This window comes from Phocoena sinus, chromosome 5 (assembly GCF_008692025.1).
Source record: "Phocoena sinus isolate mPhoSin1 chromosome 5, mPhoSin1.pri, whole genome shotgun sequence".
Lineage (NCBI taxonomy): Eukaryota > Metazoa > Chordata > Mammalia > Artiodactyla > Phocoenidae > Phocoena > Phocoena sinus.
The window spans coordinates 137619897-137637837 of NC_045767.1; the positions used below are offsets into that span (position 1 = coordinate 137619897).

A 17941-nucleotide genomic window follows, 5' to 3' on the forward strand; every position below is an offset into this window, starting at 1 on the left:
CTCCACTGACTTTTGGAGAAGGTGCTTAGAGGCCCGAAACTCCTGGCAGACTGTACTCTTGAAACAAGTATATGTTCTGTTTTAGTTTTTATATGTTCTGTTTTAGCTTTTAAGGAACAACCAAGTTTACTATTACACCCCAAAATTTGTACTGTGCTTTCATCAGCATTTTAATGAAAGCTTGGAGAGAGGCCAAATTGGAGATTCAGCAAAACATTGCAGGTAATTTTGAACCAGAAATTTTACTAAGTCCTTCAGATAATGTATATGCTAGACCCCTGGCTTTATTCTTCCTAAATGAAGAGCGGAAATCACAATGCACTCTCTTTAGGTAATTCAGCAAGGATCCTTCTAAATTGACGTCGGGTTTTCCAGAGAGATGCTTCATTGTGGAATGCCCTGGGTCTCAAACTTGAGTTTTGCTAAATTTATTTGAAAACAATTTAGTATTCCGGTTTAATAGAATGTTCCCAGATTCTTAGAAATCCTGAAGTATTACCTGAACCAAAGGCAGTTCTTTATTTAATTGGGCATTTTGGAATGATTTCTTTCTTTTTACTACATACATTTTGGATTATTTCTCATTAATTTCAGTCATGCGTCTTCTTCTCTAGAAGAGTACTCTACTGAAATTGTCAGCATTTTTCTTCTCATATTTCCTTGCATAAAACCCCATGTTGACACTTACAAGGTTACCATTCTACTTGACTGATTCAGGTGGTTTCTATGGGTGCAATGGAGCTTAAGATTGAGGAAAGTATTTTTCCGGGTTATCAGAATCCATTCTCATTCCATGCCTCTCTTTGCCTACATATTATAACCTTAAGTTAGACATTGGTATTTATGTCAAGTTCTCAATGGTATAGAAAATGCAGTTCCCTTGAAACCTATTCTCCTAGTATGTAATTATTAAGAGATGTGTCAGCTTGACAGTGACAAAAAACGTTTTGATTCTCAAGGTATTATCTGATAGTGTGATTTCTGCCAGATTAATGAAGGGCAGAGCCATTGGGTAAGGCATAATATTTCCAAGCAATTACGAAGAATGAAATATCATTTTCTCTTTTTAGGTTTCCTGAATCTGCAGTTTCTGTTTTGAAGAGCCAGCACTTACGGCAGAAACTCCTTCAGTCTCTGTTTCTTGATAAAGTTTACTGGGAGAGTCAGGGAGGTAGACAAGGAATTGAGAAGCTTATCGATGTAGTTGAACAGAGAGCCAAAGTCCTGCTCACCTACATCACTGCACATGGGGCCAAAGTGTTACCTATGAATGAGTAGCAAAAGGTCTTGTGGCTAGAGTTCTACATATATTTATGCATTTTTGTTTTGGGGTCAAGTACACAAACCTCAAGTCCTTTCAGGGATGAGGCAGTAGCGATGAATACACAAAATAAATGAATTTAATCAAGTATATATGATGAACCCGAACACTATAAGCAGACTCTAAAAGCTTTTACAGTTATACCGCTACAAAAGGTGTACATTTTCCTCCAACGCCATGACCTGTGAGTCGCAACATCTGGGCACAGAATGGTTGCAATTATCATCCCAGCTAGCCGTGTTAAAATATCTGTCGTGTCGGTTAGTGTGAATCAGACGTAGTGACTCCTTTAACAATTTGCTGCTCTGATGGGAACGGTTCTGGATGTCCTTCTGTTGCTAATTGTTAGAACATAGAGCAGTCTCAACACTTTGCACAGGCAACTCTATGTTGGAAGTTGGAGGCGTATGATCTGCAGAAACCTCAGAGCTTACAGTAATTCTTAGGAGAAATGGTGGTTTATTTGTAAAACCCCCAGTGTATATTCTATTGTACCTATAAATGATCAGCCAGCTCTGTGATCCTGAGCTCAAGAATCGCATTTTCCATTCCTTTTTAGAAAGGTATTTGTTGCCAGTATAGAAACCATCCATATCCGAAGATTTATACGTTAAGTAGTTTTGCTCTCTCAGTTTCGCTCCAGCTTACGTCTAGTGGCTTAGACATTCAGCAGTTATAAGGTATTTACACATGTGAAACTATACTTATGAGTATCTTTTTGTTAAGTGGATGCTCTTTTTACACTTTTTGCCATCTTTACTGAGGATATGCTATAATTTCTGTATATTTCATTAATAGCAGTGGGTTTCTTCTAATTTGTTCTGTGTAATTATATTTAAGCTGAATTAATTGATATTGTCCAGATATTGACCATAGGACCGGACACTGAATGTGTTTAAATATATGGTTTGGCTTATTCTAATATGAAAAATATGAACAACATCAATTAAAACCCAACGCTGATCAATTCTCCTCAATGAAAGCACATGACTAGAACTGAAACAGCCAAAATTATTTAGGCTCAAATAATTCTCTCCAAACTCTACCAACTTTTTAATGAGGTAGAAGGACGTGAACACATAGTATTCCTGTGTTGAGTCCTCATGTCCTTGAAGGTGTCCACATAATGGTGTTTGATAGATGGTCACATACAGATTTCAAATCCTGAACAAATCATTATTACCCTGCCCCATCCCTTATTAAGAAGCTACTCTACTGACTTCTCCTTTCAGTTTAAAAATACAATTTAAGAATGTTTATAATGCATTCTATCCTCTGTTTTCTCAGTTCTGCGTGTTATTCCTAAAGTGCACCCCATTTTCTGTGTTCTGATCGAGGGTCACTCAATATCACTGTAAATTAGAACTATTGAAGACATTTTGATAAAGGCTAACGTATCTATAGATTATAATTTACACCAATGAATGGGGCAGAATGTCAAAATGGCATGTTGAACACAAGAGAAGACAGACCAAGGGAAAAGGAATCATTCAATCATCTAATTATAACTTTTCTAGGGTCGCATTCAAGCCCTATTCTCAGCACCTTCCCTTGCTGGCTGACACTTGGAGAGCTGGTCTTCAGACGATCTTCTCTTCAGTGTCCCCTCTGTAGCCCTGAGCGCCTCCCCTGGTCCTACACATTCAGTGTACGCTTGGACGCTCATGAGTCCTTCTGCCTGCTGGATTTGGGCTTTTTAAGATCGCTTTATGTCTCAATAATCAGCACATTAATGAAAAATTGGCCTAACAGAAGTCTGGAGATCCAGACTCTACTTTAAAATAACTCTTTGTCAAGTTGCCTTATACCTTGTCTTATCCATGTGGCATATTTGCATTTTAAAATGCTTTTTATGGAATATACCATCTTATCCAAATTTGTGAAATCGATGCTGGGAATTCCATGGTCCTCAGAAGCGGCTTTAATTTTGCATCTCAAGCTACACCATTTCGGGGTAGCTTGGTCCTCCCACTAGTGGGTCTGATTGTAAGGTCCAGGAACACATGTTTATTTTAGTCACCTTTGCTTTTCAACAATGTAGTTTGTTTTGGAATCAGTGAATAATTCATGCTGTATTATTTTTGAATAACGGATGACTGAGGGCCAGGCTTTTCATTCTAATAAGTAATACTCTGCTCTTACTGGAACTAAGGGAACACTCTGTGCCTTTCAGGTGTACTCACTATGCTGTGGTTTGGTTCACATTGCACATTATGGGGTTTATTTGTAACTTGACAAATTTGAAATAGAGCAGTTTACCTGGGCAGACATACAAAAGCTTATTCTTCTGTGATTATTTTTTTAGCTGATATCTAAAAAATGTATAATAAAAATATTAGAGATGAAAGATGCGTGCTTTTTATTCTGTAGGTGGTTTTTTTTTTGTTGTTTTGTTTTGTTTTTGTTTTTGTTTTTTTGTAGATGGGCTGCTTTTCAGAAGTGAAGTCTAGGAGAATGTTTGCTGCCTTCATTCGTGATAAAAGAAACGACTGAATAGTCAAAAATTATACTGGATTGTGTTTGTGTACGCATGTATTTGATATCATTAACAGTGATTTCATGACTTCTCTTGGTGTACATTTAGCATTGTTTTAGGTGGTATGAAAATTAGGTAACAGGTATCATAAACTAGAAGAAAACATTAATTTAGGGTTTTCTTTGCTTTGGGTGAGTCTTACCATTATGTTTAAAGTTTTCTTTATAGTATTCATATTTATTAAGCTTATTATTATAAAGTGTTTTAGACTTATGCTCAAAATATTTATAATCCCTGAACTTGTGTAATAGCCTGTTTATACCATTGTACTTTTAAATATACATTAAATTACAGCTAATGACTGAAATAACTTAGTCGTAGATTCATCTACACACTGTCTTATGAAATTCTAATGTTTATCTTAGCACAGAACAACTAATGCCCATTTAGGGCACTAGTCTGAAAATATGATATGGGAATTGTACATGGGTCAAATAAAGATGATGAAGACCTTTCTCTAAACACTAAATAGTGCCATCAAGAATTAAGAACTTTCATGAATGAAAGGTGATTCGACTTGTCAGAGAAGTTTCCGGACACTTGGAAATAGCCAGAAGCGTTCTTTCAGTGCAAGGCTGGGCTTGATTTTTTATTGAATGGACTATTTAACAGTGCTCTAAAGCAGAGGTTAACTTGTCAATTTTTATCCCAGGGAGATGCAAATCATTTCTGTCTGGTGGAAGAGACAACCCTAATGGTTTTACAGTTTATTACCCTGTTGGACATTAACCAGTTTTTATATCTAGTCCAACAATCTTATCTTAACATAGCCTGTAAATATTTAGCTTTGAAATACTCTTTAAAATGATCTTACCATCTTACTGGTTCCCTTGTTAGTTAATTATTTGAATAAAATCTTTGACATATGTTCATTTTACATTTGCATAGGAGTTGCAGTTCTACCTTTTTGAAAATTTTGCTTTAATAAATTTTTGACTGCAGAACCAAATATTTGTAGTTTCTTGAGAGTCATGATTTAAAAATTTTGAAACTTTAACCACTTTCAAAACAGAGTCACATAATTTTACGAACTGAACGCTACCATTTGATCAACAGCTTAAGTTTATTTTCATTTAATCCTTTAATTTATTAAAAGTTATTACTTGATCATCTACTTGAAAGGTCTGACTCAGTCGGGTTACTGGCACACTTTGTTTTGTAGCCTAAAAATTCACATGGTATGTGAATGAAGTCACAGAAATCCTTTCTTACATCAGCGTTTCATATGGTTAAATTGGTTCAACATTTTTTTTTCACCTTAGAAAGGTATCCTTTTACACTCATGTTTCCAAAGTGCACTTAATTTGTTGATAAAAATATGCACAATTTTGCACACATTCAGAAATCTCTATGCATCTTCTTTCTAAAAAAAGTAGTGTGTATTTCTTAGCAGCACTTGTCAAGATTTCTAAGGCGTTTGAGACAAAGAGCTAAAAACAAAACAAACAGAAAAACCCTCCCTTTTCACGGGCTTTTATCACATGCTGCAGAATAGCTAGCTGAGCTATATTTCAAAAGGCAAACTGGGCTGCAGGGAGTGGACCAGTAACTAAATGAGACTGAAACAGCTGTGATTTTGCAAAACGTGCCAACATTTTCTTTAGCTCCAGGACACGAGACACTATCTGGCTCATAAAGTACTCTATGTTATTGGCTCAACTTCTGTTTAGGAGAACAAGAGATCTTGTTCTGTATCCTCATTTCAGTTTCTCAGGAGTATTACAAATTGAGGTCAACATTATTATTTTGCCTTTTAGTACTTAAAAAATTAAACTGTGAGTCAGATATCTGCTCTAACTTAGTGAGAATACATTACAATGAAACTTGCGAGATTCAGGTCTTTCATAAGAGAATTTTGAAATAATTTATAGCATCTCCTAGGAGAGAGTCAATCTTCCTCTCTCTTCATCAGGTAACAAGTGACAGTTAAAATATAAGACTTTCCCAAGACTTCTGGTGACAATCGTGGCAGTACCATTTGTGTCATTTCCTTACTTTATTGTTAGTTGCAAGTAGAGACGAACTATGTTTAAAGAGGAGTGACATGGCAGCATCCAGAGCAGGTACTTCCTGATTAAGGACATAGATTCCTAATTAAATCTTGACTTTGTCCCGGGCTACCTACCAGTTGCCAGTAGTAACATGCCTTCAAGTTGTGACAACCAAAAATGTCTCCGGATATTGTCAACTATCCCCTGAAAGGCAAAATCATCCCCTGGTTCAAAACCACTGCTTTAGTCCGTTGCTAAAAGGTCCCCCATAGAAGGTAAACCTTTAATTTTCTTCTGTCTTCTTACGTTCAGTTCATGAAGATGTTATCTGTCAAATTCCTCACATTAGAATGGATTGCCATGTTGTATGACATCAATCAGAGCCCCAAGAGGTTTGATGGTTTGGGGGAAGGGATCTTGAAATAAGCCACAGGAGAGTCAGGAGGAAGAGATATCTTGGGCTATGAAATACAGACTTTAGGTGAGGAATAAATCTAGGAGCACACGACAAATTAAATGTCAGCGCAAACATTTTGGAATGAGTGGTGGTAAAATTGCTTTACCTTCCTCTGCCCCCGAGGCCAGTATCTGTATCCTTTGAGAAGAAGACAGGTCTGTAAAGAAGACATGCTCTCATCAGGACTCTAACAGCCCAGGGGACCAACCCTCCACCGCCCCCCCCCCCCCCCCCCCGACAGAAAGTCAAATATTGCGGAGGGTGTTTCCTTACAGCAGGAGGGAAGAGTAATGAAGTGCCTTAGAGGGAATTGTTGGACCAGCATGCAGTTAGCAGCCAATGGGAAGAGCAGAATCACATGGGAAATCCGAGAAAAGGATGGAATATCAATAAAACAGACTAAGTAATGCCACAGAAACAAAGTGCCATCGAATCTCCGTGGCTTGAAACCACAAATGTCGATTTCTCCTTCAAATGCCCATCCCGGCTTGGCAGGAAGGCTTTGTGTTTCCTAAACCCTGGGACCCAAGCCGATGAGCAGGCTGGATGTATCCATCGCTGTGCCCGAATGAAGGGACGTTCTGAAGGGCTGGTATATGCAGTTACAAGTCATTGGACAAAAGCAGTCTGGGAAGTGAAAACTTGAACTATTTGGTGAATGGTACAAGTGGTGGCTCAGATTATATTTGAGGCAAATACAACCTATGTCTACTATTGTCCATTCAATAACCCTCTTCTGCTGGGGACCCCTCCCATCCCCATTTCACTTCCCCTCTGCCTGGGCCCCCAGGCCATAGTCGAGAGGTTAAGGGATGTATGTGTGACTTCCACTGGGCAAACACAGTCTCTTTATTCAGCTCTCTTTGCTGTCATCATTGATTGGTTCAGAATTGAACACCTGACCGACTGGGTCAATCAGAAAACGTGCCTCAGAATTTTAGACCTGAAAAGGAGGAAGACCAGGACTAAAGTGATAATGGGCAATATTCTGGAGATCTTACTCAGACTTTACATGAGCCGGAGAAAGCTGATTACAGAGAAAGGAGGAAAGATGGAAGGGAACCCGCAGAGGATCTGACAGCTGACAGGAGGGGCGGCTGGTGCCTGTGGTCCTGTTGCTGCCGTTGCCTTAGTTGCCATGGAGATGCTTTCCAGTTCTTGGTCTCCTTGAAATAGCTCAGTGTCCTTTATTAATTCACCTTTTTGCTTCAACTTAATCTGGGTTGGTTGTTTTTCTGATACTTGCAACCAACAGAAAACCTCTGATTGGTTTCTAAGGTAGTTAGGTCTTCTTCTAATACAAAGTTTAGAAAGCACGTCGTGATTTCTTCCTATGACAGATGAAGATGTCCGTGCTCTCAAGTGTTCTTCCCCCACTTCTTTCCTTCCCAAACCAACTTCTGAAATATGTATCATCGTGCTCACATTGTTGATCTTCTTACTATTTACCTTCCGGCTTCCACCTGTCACAGGTGCTTTATTGCTTTGTGTGCATGGATTCCCTGTCCACCATCAGTTACAGCTTCCTCATTCCTGACGTCTTTGTTTTTCCTGCTTCATCTCTTTGCTGACAGGTTTCTTCATCAGATGATGTTTACAGACTTACTCATGAGTTCTATATTCACAGAGACCTGCTCATTTGTGAATAACACTCTGTTTTATTGATGTGTTTAAACAACAGCCTGGTGTTAGGAAATTTGGATTTCATATACTTTTTTTCAAAACAAAATGTCGCTGGAGGTCTGTAGACATTGCAACCCTATCATTTGGCATTGAACATTACAGATAAGATTTCAGAGGCCAGCCTGCAGTTTTGTTTTTTTTTTCAGTCTGACTTGTAGGTGATTTGCATTTCCAGTTTTGATGCACACTGAATTCTTTCTTTATTCTTTAATTTTAATAAATTCTCAGGACATGTCTTAAAGTTGGTCATTCTATATCAAATTTTCCTGGAACACAACAAGAAATCCACATATTTATATTTTTCCTCATTTCAGAAATACTTTTACAATATATATTTGAATATTCTTTTAGTTCTATTTGTTCTGTTTTCAGGTACGGAGATATTTATGATGTGTGTATGGAATCTGCCTCTGAATCAATTGTATTTTCCTTATTTGCTTACTTTTCTATATTTTTTTCCTTCACAAAAGATACTATTTTCTCAAGGGTTTTCTTTATGTCTCTGACTTTATTTCAGGGGCATCTATTCTACTTCTTACTACTTCTCAGTGTTAATTCCACTAACGAATTTATCTTCAAATTTCCTGTTTAGAAAGCTCAGCTTTCATCTTTTGCTGCTTTTATTAATTCTTTATTGATTATTAATTTTTTCATTCTTTTTAGTCGAACTAGTTTTTCAAAGGGTTTTAAAAATATCCTTCAAGACTGTAGGAAATAGTTTCTGTAACTATTCAAATTAAATTCAAATGAAATAAAGTTAAAAGCTTATTTCCTCGTCACACTAGCAACATTTCAAATGCTCTGTAGTCACAGGTGTTTAATGGATACTCTATTATCATATCAGCTCAGATGGAGTGCATTTCCATCATTGTGGAAGGTCTGTGGGCCAGTATTGCTGTAGAGCACAGGCCGCCTCTGTGTATTTTCATGTGCCGTCCTCAGCAGCGGCTGCTGTTTCCCTATTTCTCCCCCTCTACCTCATCTGTTGGGCAGCACATCTAGGTTAGGGTTTTGGTCTCTGTCTTAGTCAGGTTGGGCTGCTGTAACAAAACGTCACAGACTAGGTGGCTTCAACAATAGGAATTTACCTTTTACAGTACTGGAGATGGGAAGTTCAAGACCAAGGTGCCAGCAGGGCCAGTGTCTGGGGAGGGCTCTCTTCTTGGGTTCCAGACAGCTACCTCCTTACTGTGTCTTCACATGGCCTTTTTGGGGTGTGCAGGTGGAGAGAAAGGAAGCAAGCTCTCGGATGTGTCTTATAAGGCCCCAATCCCACCATGAGGGCTCCACCCTCACGACCTTGTCTAAACCTCCCAAAGACCCCATCTCCAAATACCATCACATTGAGGTTAGGGCTTCAACATATGAATTTTGGGGTGACACAATTCAGCCTATAGCACTAGCCCTTCAAAGTTCACATCCTTCTTGCATATAAAATACATAAATTCCATGCAAACAGCCCCAAAAGTCTTAAACTGTTTCAGCATCATCTCTAAAGTTCAAAGTCTCATTTAAATACCATCTAAGTCACATATGCAGGAGACTTGAGGTATGATTCATCCTGAAACAAGATTCCTCTCCAGCTCTGAACCTGGGAAACCACACAAGTTGTGGGCTTCCAATATACTGTGATGGGGCAGGTCAAGGATAAGCAGTCCCATTCAGAAAGGGAAAAATAGGAAAGAAAGGAGGGGAGACAAGGTCCCAAGTAAGTCCAAAACCTAGAAAGGCAACTCTCATTGGCTCTAAAGTCTTGAGAATAATCCTCTCTGGCTCAGTGTCCCGCCTTTCAGGGTCATAACAGTGGCAGCGTCATCCCCACAGCTCTGCCCCTGCAGCTCTCTGAAAGGTCCTGCCCACATGACGTCTGGGATGGCAGCAGGTTTGGGGTATCCTGGCCAAGTGAGAACTGAAGGAACTAGTTCTGTCCCTTGGGACTGTGGTGAGAGTATCAGCCCTGATGATCTCTGAATCACCCTCAGCATCATCCTTCTGTTTTCTTGAGGAGTAGTGCACATTCATAACTGAAGAGATCTATGGTCCTGTCTTGTAGAATCATGCAGGCTGAGAAATCCCATGATCTGCAGTTAGTGAGTTTGACAGCATTTCTTCATTCTGTCCTGCTTTCTCTGTCTCTTTCATTTCAAAACAGCAGTGTCTTTGCTGGCATAAGCCCATCTTCTCCTTCTTAGGTTTCTTAGAGCCCTATTGTTTATTTTCAAAGAAATAAACACACTGCTTTCTGCTTTTGGTGATGGTCATCTTATAGCTTTATACTAGAGACATCATTCTTTCTCATTTGCCATCTTCTTTATTCATTTTAGTGGTTTCCAAAGAATAATTGTATGCCTTTCTCCCATTTCTCGTTCTTCAGAAGGAGAACCATGTGAGAAAAGAGACTATTGGGGCAGACTGGCAAGTGTGTCAGGGAGGACGTGGAGAAGTGATCTAAAAGCTCTGGAAGTTACTTAGGCACAAGGGAATCAAGGAGTGAGGCAGGATGTGTCTAATTTTGAAGTGTTTTTCATACATAATTGTGGGTCATTATATATTTTAAGGTTCAAAGTGTATTGACTAACCATTCTGAGAAAACTCATGACTATGGGAGATAACTTGAAAAGATATTCCAGAAACAATATGTAAAACAGGCTGCTGTGGGCTTAGATGCGTTTTCTGCACCTGTAGTCATCACACCAGTAGTAGTCTTTAAAGGGAACTATGTCAACCAGAGAAGGTTACCTGTGTTTGTATCACTGAGAAAGGTTCAGAGCAATTGACAGTCCCCCCCACCCCCCCACCCACACACCACACCACACACGTGGGACAATAAATCCAGTTAAAGAGCTAGATTGTTTTCTTTCTTTTGTTTCTTAATGAACAGGTTGATTTCTTTTCACAGTTGATTATAAACTGAGTGATTTACTATTATCAGAATTGAGACTTTGAACTCAGGTTGGGATGCCCCAAACCATGAGATTAAACCCACATCTCAGAACTTTCTGGACCAATTATCTCTGAGCTGGTGGTGACTACAGAATTTATTTTAACTTGATTTCTTTAAAGTTTTATTGTTTTATTCATGTAATAAATATTTCTTGAGTGCCAACTGTGTGTCAGGCACTGCCTTAGATCTTGGGATCCAGCAGAGGAAAATAAGGGAACACATTTTTCTTCAGCAGCTTCCATTTTCAAATCTTTGATCATGAAACTGTAAAAGTTAATATGTGTCTATATGTGGTATAATGGAAATCAGAGGCATTAGCTAATTTTTTTCATACATAAGAAAAACTAATTTTATAGAGAGTTTTTTAAGACTTTCCTTTCTGTTCTTCAAATGTTCCTACTAAAAAAAGAAATATTATTTTTTCAGATATATTTATGAATCAGAATCTCTTACATAATTTCTCAAATATCCTTCATGATAGCTCCAGCCAATGCATTTTATTATCAGGAATTGTGTTTTGTGCACTTAACGCTCTGTTCTTCTTCAATTTTATCTTTGGTAGAAAAACACTCCTCCTATAAATCCTGACAAGGACTCCAGGAAGAAAGAGCTTGGATTTTTGCCAATCTTGGTAGTGTGCTTTCAGATCAAGGAAATGTTCTAAAATCAGTATTTAAATAGCATACTTGGCAAAATGTTCTGCCCTGAAAGGAATGGATAACTTTTTTTTTGGAAGAGGAAGCATAATGGGAACCAGACAGTGAAGTTCAAGAAGCCAGTCCCGTAAGCCTACTTCCCTTTGTTGCAGCATAATCCCCTTCAACTCCCTTCAACATCTCAGATCTCTTTCTCCACTATCAGCCGTCTTCTTCTCTTTCTATTTTGTTTTCAGTGAATTGCAACCTTCTATTTTATTTTGTCTAAAAGCCTCTTCAGTGCAATATCTGACTATCAGAATACTTTTCTGCCATATACCACCATTTCATATTTGTAAAATCTCCATTGGTTCTTCCCCTTTCTCACTAACATTGATTTATCCTCCTTCTCTGAGATGGAGAGACACAGCCTTTGATATTCTGTCCTATTCTCCTGCTTCCCTCAAAGCTGTATCCTTTTTCCCCCTATGTTGTTGCTCTTAAGAAATTTAATAACTTTGTTTCTACTGCCTGGGCTGATGACAGCTAAATCAGCTTTGCCTTATGAATACTTCCACAAACCGTTTGTTTGTCTTATCTTTCAGCTCTTTAAAAGTTTCTTGAATAAGTACTGGACACCATTTAAATCAATTGAAAAGAGCATGAGATAAAGCAAAAGACAAATAATGGGAGAATGATACAGTTGGAGATCTGGTCATCATGTAGGCTCATTTGGTACAAATTTTTCATTTATATTTTGTGAGTTCTAGAGGGTTGTGGCATGAAACAGTATGGTAGATCTCCTAATTTAATCACAATAGCTACCCACCATGGCCATCATTAAAAAGTCTACAAACAGTAAATGCTCGAAAGGGTGTGGAGAAAAGGGAACCCTCCTACACTGCTGGTGGGAATGTAAATCAGTGCAGCCACTACGGAGAACAGTATGGAGGTTCCTTAAAAAACTAAAAATAGAGCTACCATATGATCTAGGAATCCCATACCTGGGCATATACCCAGACAAAACTATAATTCAAAAAGATACATGCACCCTAATGTTCACAGTAGTACTATTTACAATAGCCAAGATGTGGAAGCAACCTAAGTGTCCATTGACAGATGAATGGGTAAAGAAGATGTGGTACATATATACAATGGAATATTACTCATCCATAAAATAGAATGAAATAATGCCATTTGTGGCAACATGGATGGATCTAGAGATTATCATACTAAGTGAAGTAAGTCAGACAGAGAAAGATAAATATCATAATATATCACTTATATGTGGAATCTAAAAAATGATACAAATAAACTTATTTACAAAACAGAAACAAACTCACAGACATAGAAAACAAACTCATGATTACCAAAGGGAAAATGGAGGTGGGGGGATAAATTAGGAGTTTGGGATTAACATAGACACACTACTATATATAAAACAGGTAACTAACAAGAACCTACTGTATAGCACAGGGAACTCTACTCAATATTCTGTAATAACCTATATGGAAAAGAACCTGAAAAAGAATGGATATATGTATATGTATAACTGAATCACTTTGCTGTACACCTGAAACTAACACAACATTGTAAATAAACTATACTCCAGTATAAAATAAAAAATAAAAAAAAGATAGCTACCCATATGAGGTTCACACTGTGAGGATGGCATGGTGTGATACGCTTCAAAAATAGTAAATACTTTAGTCCTCTAGACTCTGTCACATGAGATAAAGAAAGAATGGAGAAGTTAATAATTTGTCTAAGAACAACCAGGAAGTGACAACCTAGTATTCATATCCAAATCCACCCAACTTCACAGCTTGTGCTTATGACAGACAATCGGGCCACACAGCCTTCCCAAGTTCATTCAAGGCCTCTCACCACTCTGTCGCAGTGACTCACTTCCTTGAGAGAATTCGTATCTCTTATACACACCGAGATAAATTGCAGAAACCATGGCCAGGTGTTTAAGTGGAAACATTGACTAAGAGCCATCTAATCGAGAAGAGCGTCAGCGGCTCAAGTTTGCAATAGCCCTCACACGTCTGGTTCTACTCATGTGTGTGAAATGGTCATTGTCATTGTTCCCCAAGATGGCTACCTACTCTTTAAAAGTGTTATCATCTGGGGCCATGTGTTTGGGCTTCCTGATTCATAGGAGACAAAGAGAATTTCAACTCAGAACTGCAATCTCAATCTATTTGCCGTGATGCTGAGTTACACAGAACTCGGGCACATGTAAAATAAATACCTCTTTCTGTTCCAAGCCCTGATGAACATTTTTCTTGATGCATTTGGATTCCTCGGGTAAGAAAATCACAATGTAAAGCCATTCTTTACATTCGATGTTGTGAACTTGAACAAAAGGCTGTGAGACCGCTATGGCGTGAAAGCTGCTGAAGTTCACAGAACAAAGGAGGATTAAGCCCCCTTAAAATCACAGCCTTCCACTTCATTTTACTTTGTGTTGTTATGTCGAAAATTGAATTTGCTAGTTTGCAAGTACATATAATAGCCAGTTAGGGCTTTGTTCAACTGATTAGTTAGTGTGTTTTGAAGCAAGAGATTGAAAAAACAATGAACAGATTTGAACTCATATAAAATCAGCTCTGTGCTGGGAAAGAATTTTTACTTTCACTGAGAGTCATATAAAAAAGTTTATTTTCATGACCAAAAAGTGATCCTTTGTAAAATTTTTGTTACCATTGCTTTGATTTAAACATTTTTTTTGCTTTCCTGTTGCCAGTTGTATGAGTGACAACACTCTTAAAAATGGTGTTAAGTCCCCAATATATACTCAACAATCCAGTATCTATCTGGTTGGCTTATATGAAGTCATTGAGGATTGTGGAAGATTAAGAGGTAAAAATAGACATCTTTCCCTTTAGATTGTGGAAGATTGAGAGGTAAACATAGATGTCTCTCCCTTTATCATCGTGAACAGTGTTTTAAGAACCTGGACTCTCCAGGCAGCCATGTATGTCATTGTGACCATGAAACAACATCAAAGCTCATGGCCAGTGGGATATCTGAGCGCGCGATGCACAGAGTATTATGAAATTCATGGCTCAGTCCAGTGTTTCAGGGGGAGATGAGGTGCTTTTTTAGAATACCACATTCTTTCTTATGAAGCTGATAGACTATCAAATCTGTTCCATCACCATATGTAAAAATGAGAAGCCATTCCCAAAGAACTGGTTAGTACAGGACCCATTTTACAAGAAGCTACTGTTGAAAAGTAAAGCTCCTTAAATTCTTTCTATCAAGACTGCTGCATCGCACAGGGAGATCAGCTCGGTGCTTTGTGACCACCTAGAGGAGTGGGATAGGGAGGGTGGGAGGGAGACACAAGAGGGAGGAGATATGGGGATATATGTATACGTATTGCTGATTCACTTTGTTATACAGCAGAAACTAACACAATATTGTAAAGCAATTAGACTCCAATAAAGATGTTTAAAAAAAAAAGACATGCATTTGTACAGCATTGATTTATTTTTCCCTGTGTCTTTCCCTATGACATTCCAAAAAGGACTTGAAGCACCTGGTTTCACTTGCTCCCAGTTGAAGCTAGGAGCAGCAAAATGCTACTCCTGTATTTCAAGATATAAAAATTCAAATGATGAACTCTTGGAAGCTGAAATTTGATCCACAGAAAACAAGAGACTAAGAAATAAGGTGATTCTTCTGAAAGTTTGGTATTGGATATAGGACCTCATGAAACAGAAAAAAATCAGTGAGCTATTCAGAACCAAGACAGTCGAAGTGTAAGGGGATGGATGAATGTGTGAGAGAGAAATGTCTTCAATGTCACAGCTACACAAAATCTTCACCAATGTTAATATTAGCTTTGGAGATTAAAACCAAATTATAAAATATATTTACCTTGTATCACATACAGATTTAATGCATTATATGATATATGGTTATACATACATATAACGTATATTTTCTGTCTACATATATTACATACATAGATATGTATATATTTAATATACATGTGCATAAAATATATACATTATAAAAATATATGTGCATACACATAAATATTTATATAATGTATACACACATGCATGTATAATGTATAGTATGCATACAGGTATTTATATTACATAATGCATTAACCATTTAGTAACTGTGTATAACTTGTTTCATAGTATATGTTCAGTCACATACACCTAAAGCTTGAAGTCCTTCGAAATTCAAGATCTGCAGAAGCCCTTCAGTCAGTGTTAGTGAGCGATCACTCCTGGTAATTTCTGTTACATATTAACTAATTCCTTTAATAAATGTTTCCTGAATACCTGCCATATCCCAGGCCCAATAAGAAGTAGTGAACTAAACAGACACCGTTCTTGATTTTCTGAAGCTTATATTTAGGGCAGAATATATACAATAACAATGACAACTGCAGTGAAAGTTGTGAGAGGGGAGCTATGTTACAGATTAGGGCAGAAACGAGGGCCCCCATAGGAGGGATGTGGGTGGGATCAGAGGACTAAGGGGCACTTACCCTGCGAACTGGAGAAAGAGCGTCTCAGGCAGAAGCATCCGCACGTGGAGTGCAGCATTCCCACTCGGAGCTGGAGAAGTGCGCAGCGTCCTCCAGGAAACCAGGGAAAGCTAATTTGTCTAGAATGTAGTGAATGAGGGGGAGGTACAGAAGGTGATTGGTGAGACCACCACACCGGACCTAAGGCCTGCTAGGGAGTTTGGATTTCATCACACATGCAGTGAGGTCGCCCTGTGGTCCGTGTGGAATACAAGCAGGAGACAGGCAGTTTGGAGGGAGGGGGATAGGACAGAAGGCCACCGAGTAGCTCCAGTGAGAGGTGACGGATGTGATGGGGTGAGTGGATACGGCAATTCAAGTGTATTTAGAGGGTGAAATACACCTAATTGACTGTAAAGATTTCAGGCATGACCACAGGGTTTCTAAGTTGAGCCATCAGGCTAATTATGGTGCCCTTAACTCAAATGGGAAAGATAAAGTGAGAAACAACTTTGATGAATGAAGACAAAAAGAATATTCTGTTTGACAGAAGTCACTGTGCATTCAGGTGGAGACGTCAAACGCAGATGAGAGGTGTGAGATGGGCAAGGTCCTTCAACACTGGTGCCTTTGACATTTTGGACCAAGGTAATGTCCTGGAGACTGTAGAATGTCTAGCAGCATCTTTGGCCTCTGCCCACCAGATGCCAGTGACACTCTTTCTTGCTGTGACAATCAACCTGTCTCCAGACATTGCCAAATGTCCTCGGCGGTAAAACCGCCACTGATTGAGAACAACAGGCTTAGAAATTTAATTCGGGAATTGTTGAAGTGTAGATGAAATTCAAAATCGAAGAAAGCAGAAGAAATCACCTAGGGGCTTTCAGTTCCTGCAAATTGAAAAAAAATTTTTTTAATTATCAAAAAAATGCAGAAACTCTCCCGCTATGTTTGAAATGCTTGATAAGATCTAACTATCAAAATGTGTCACTGAGAACATAAAAAAAAGAAAATGCCCAGGCAACAGTATTATATTATAATAATAAAATTCATTATATTATTAGGATATAATAGGACTATTATATGATAATGAAAATAAGAAGGGATGGAACTTAGTAAACATGGAGCCGCTGATGCTGTGGCCTTGACCCTGAAGGTGGAGGGGTTAGTTACTACATGAAGAGAACATGGAACTTGAATTTTAACAAATATGTAGGTGCTGTACAAGGAAAAGATTCAGAACTCTGCGTGAAAAACATTCTTTCATAAAGTCTGGGCTGTAGAAACCTGAAGTTTTAGTGAAAGGTGGACATGAAATATCTACCCATCATCCAGCATTTGACAAGGAAGCTCTTATGTCTGGTGTCAGGAAAAAGTCTCCTTTTAGCAATCTGAAGCTTGAACCTATGTCCCCTTCTGGTTTGGAGGCTAACTTTGCAGCATCGGAGAAGGCCAGAATTGCCAAGCTGAGAAATTAATATAAATGGTGGTCCTTGGGGTACTCTTAGGATGTACAGAAGAAGTAATGCAAAACTTCCTTGGAGGGTCATTCTCAGAACAAGTTAGCACATGAGACCCTGGGCAAAACCAAGCCCCTCTCAAAGAAGTGCAAAATTTTAAATTAAAATATGAAGAACTTAGTTACCATGAAAGAAAAGTTTACAGGAATAACAAATAGGAGAATCATTGCTTTAATCAGTTGAAACAATAAATAACCTGAAGCCAACTATATAGCCAAACTATATAATAACCTGAAGCCAACTTTAATCAGTTGAAACAATAAATAACCTGAAGCTAATTAATAATGTGGAAAATGATTAAAAATATTAAATATATACATATATGTATGTAAGAAGAACAAGAGGCCAGGGGAAAA

At 38.3% G+C, this 17941-nt stretch overlaps 1 protein-coding gene across 2 annotated transcripts in view; it reads left to right on the forward strand.

Moving 5' to 3' along the window:
- Positions 1–4806, forward strand: part of GASK1B (golgi associated kinase 1B) — a 46131-nt gene extending 41325 nt beyond the window's left edge. For both annotated transcript variants that reach the window (XM_032632399.1, XM_032632398.1), the window contains exon 5: positions 1071–4806. In XM_032632399.1, coding sequence (XP_032488290.1) covers positions 1071–1278 — 208 coding nt within the window. In that variant the 3' untranslated portion in view covers positions 1279–4806. The remainder of the gene's footprint in view (positions 1–1070) is intronic.
- Positions 4807–17941: the final 13135 nt, after the last annotated feature.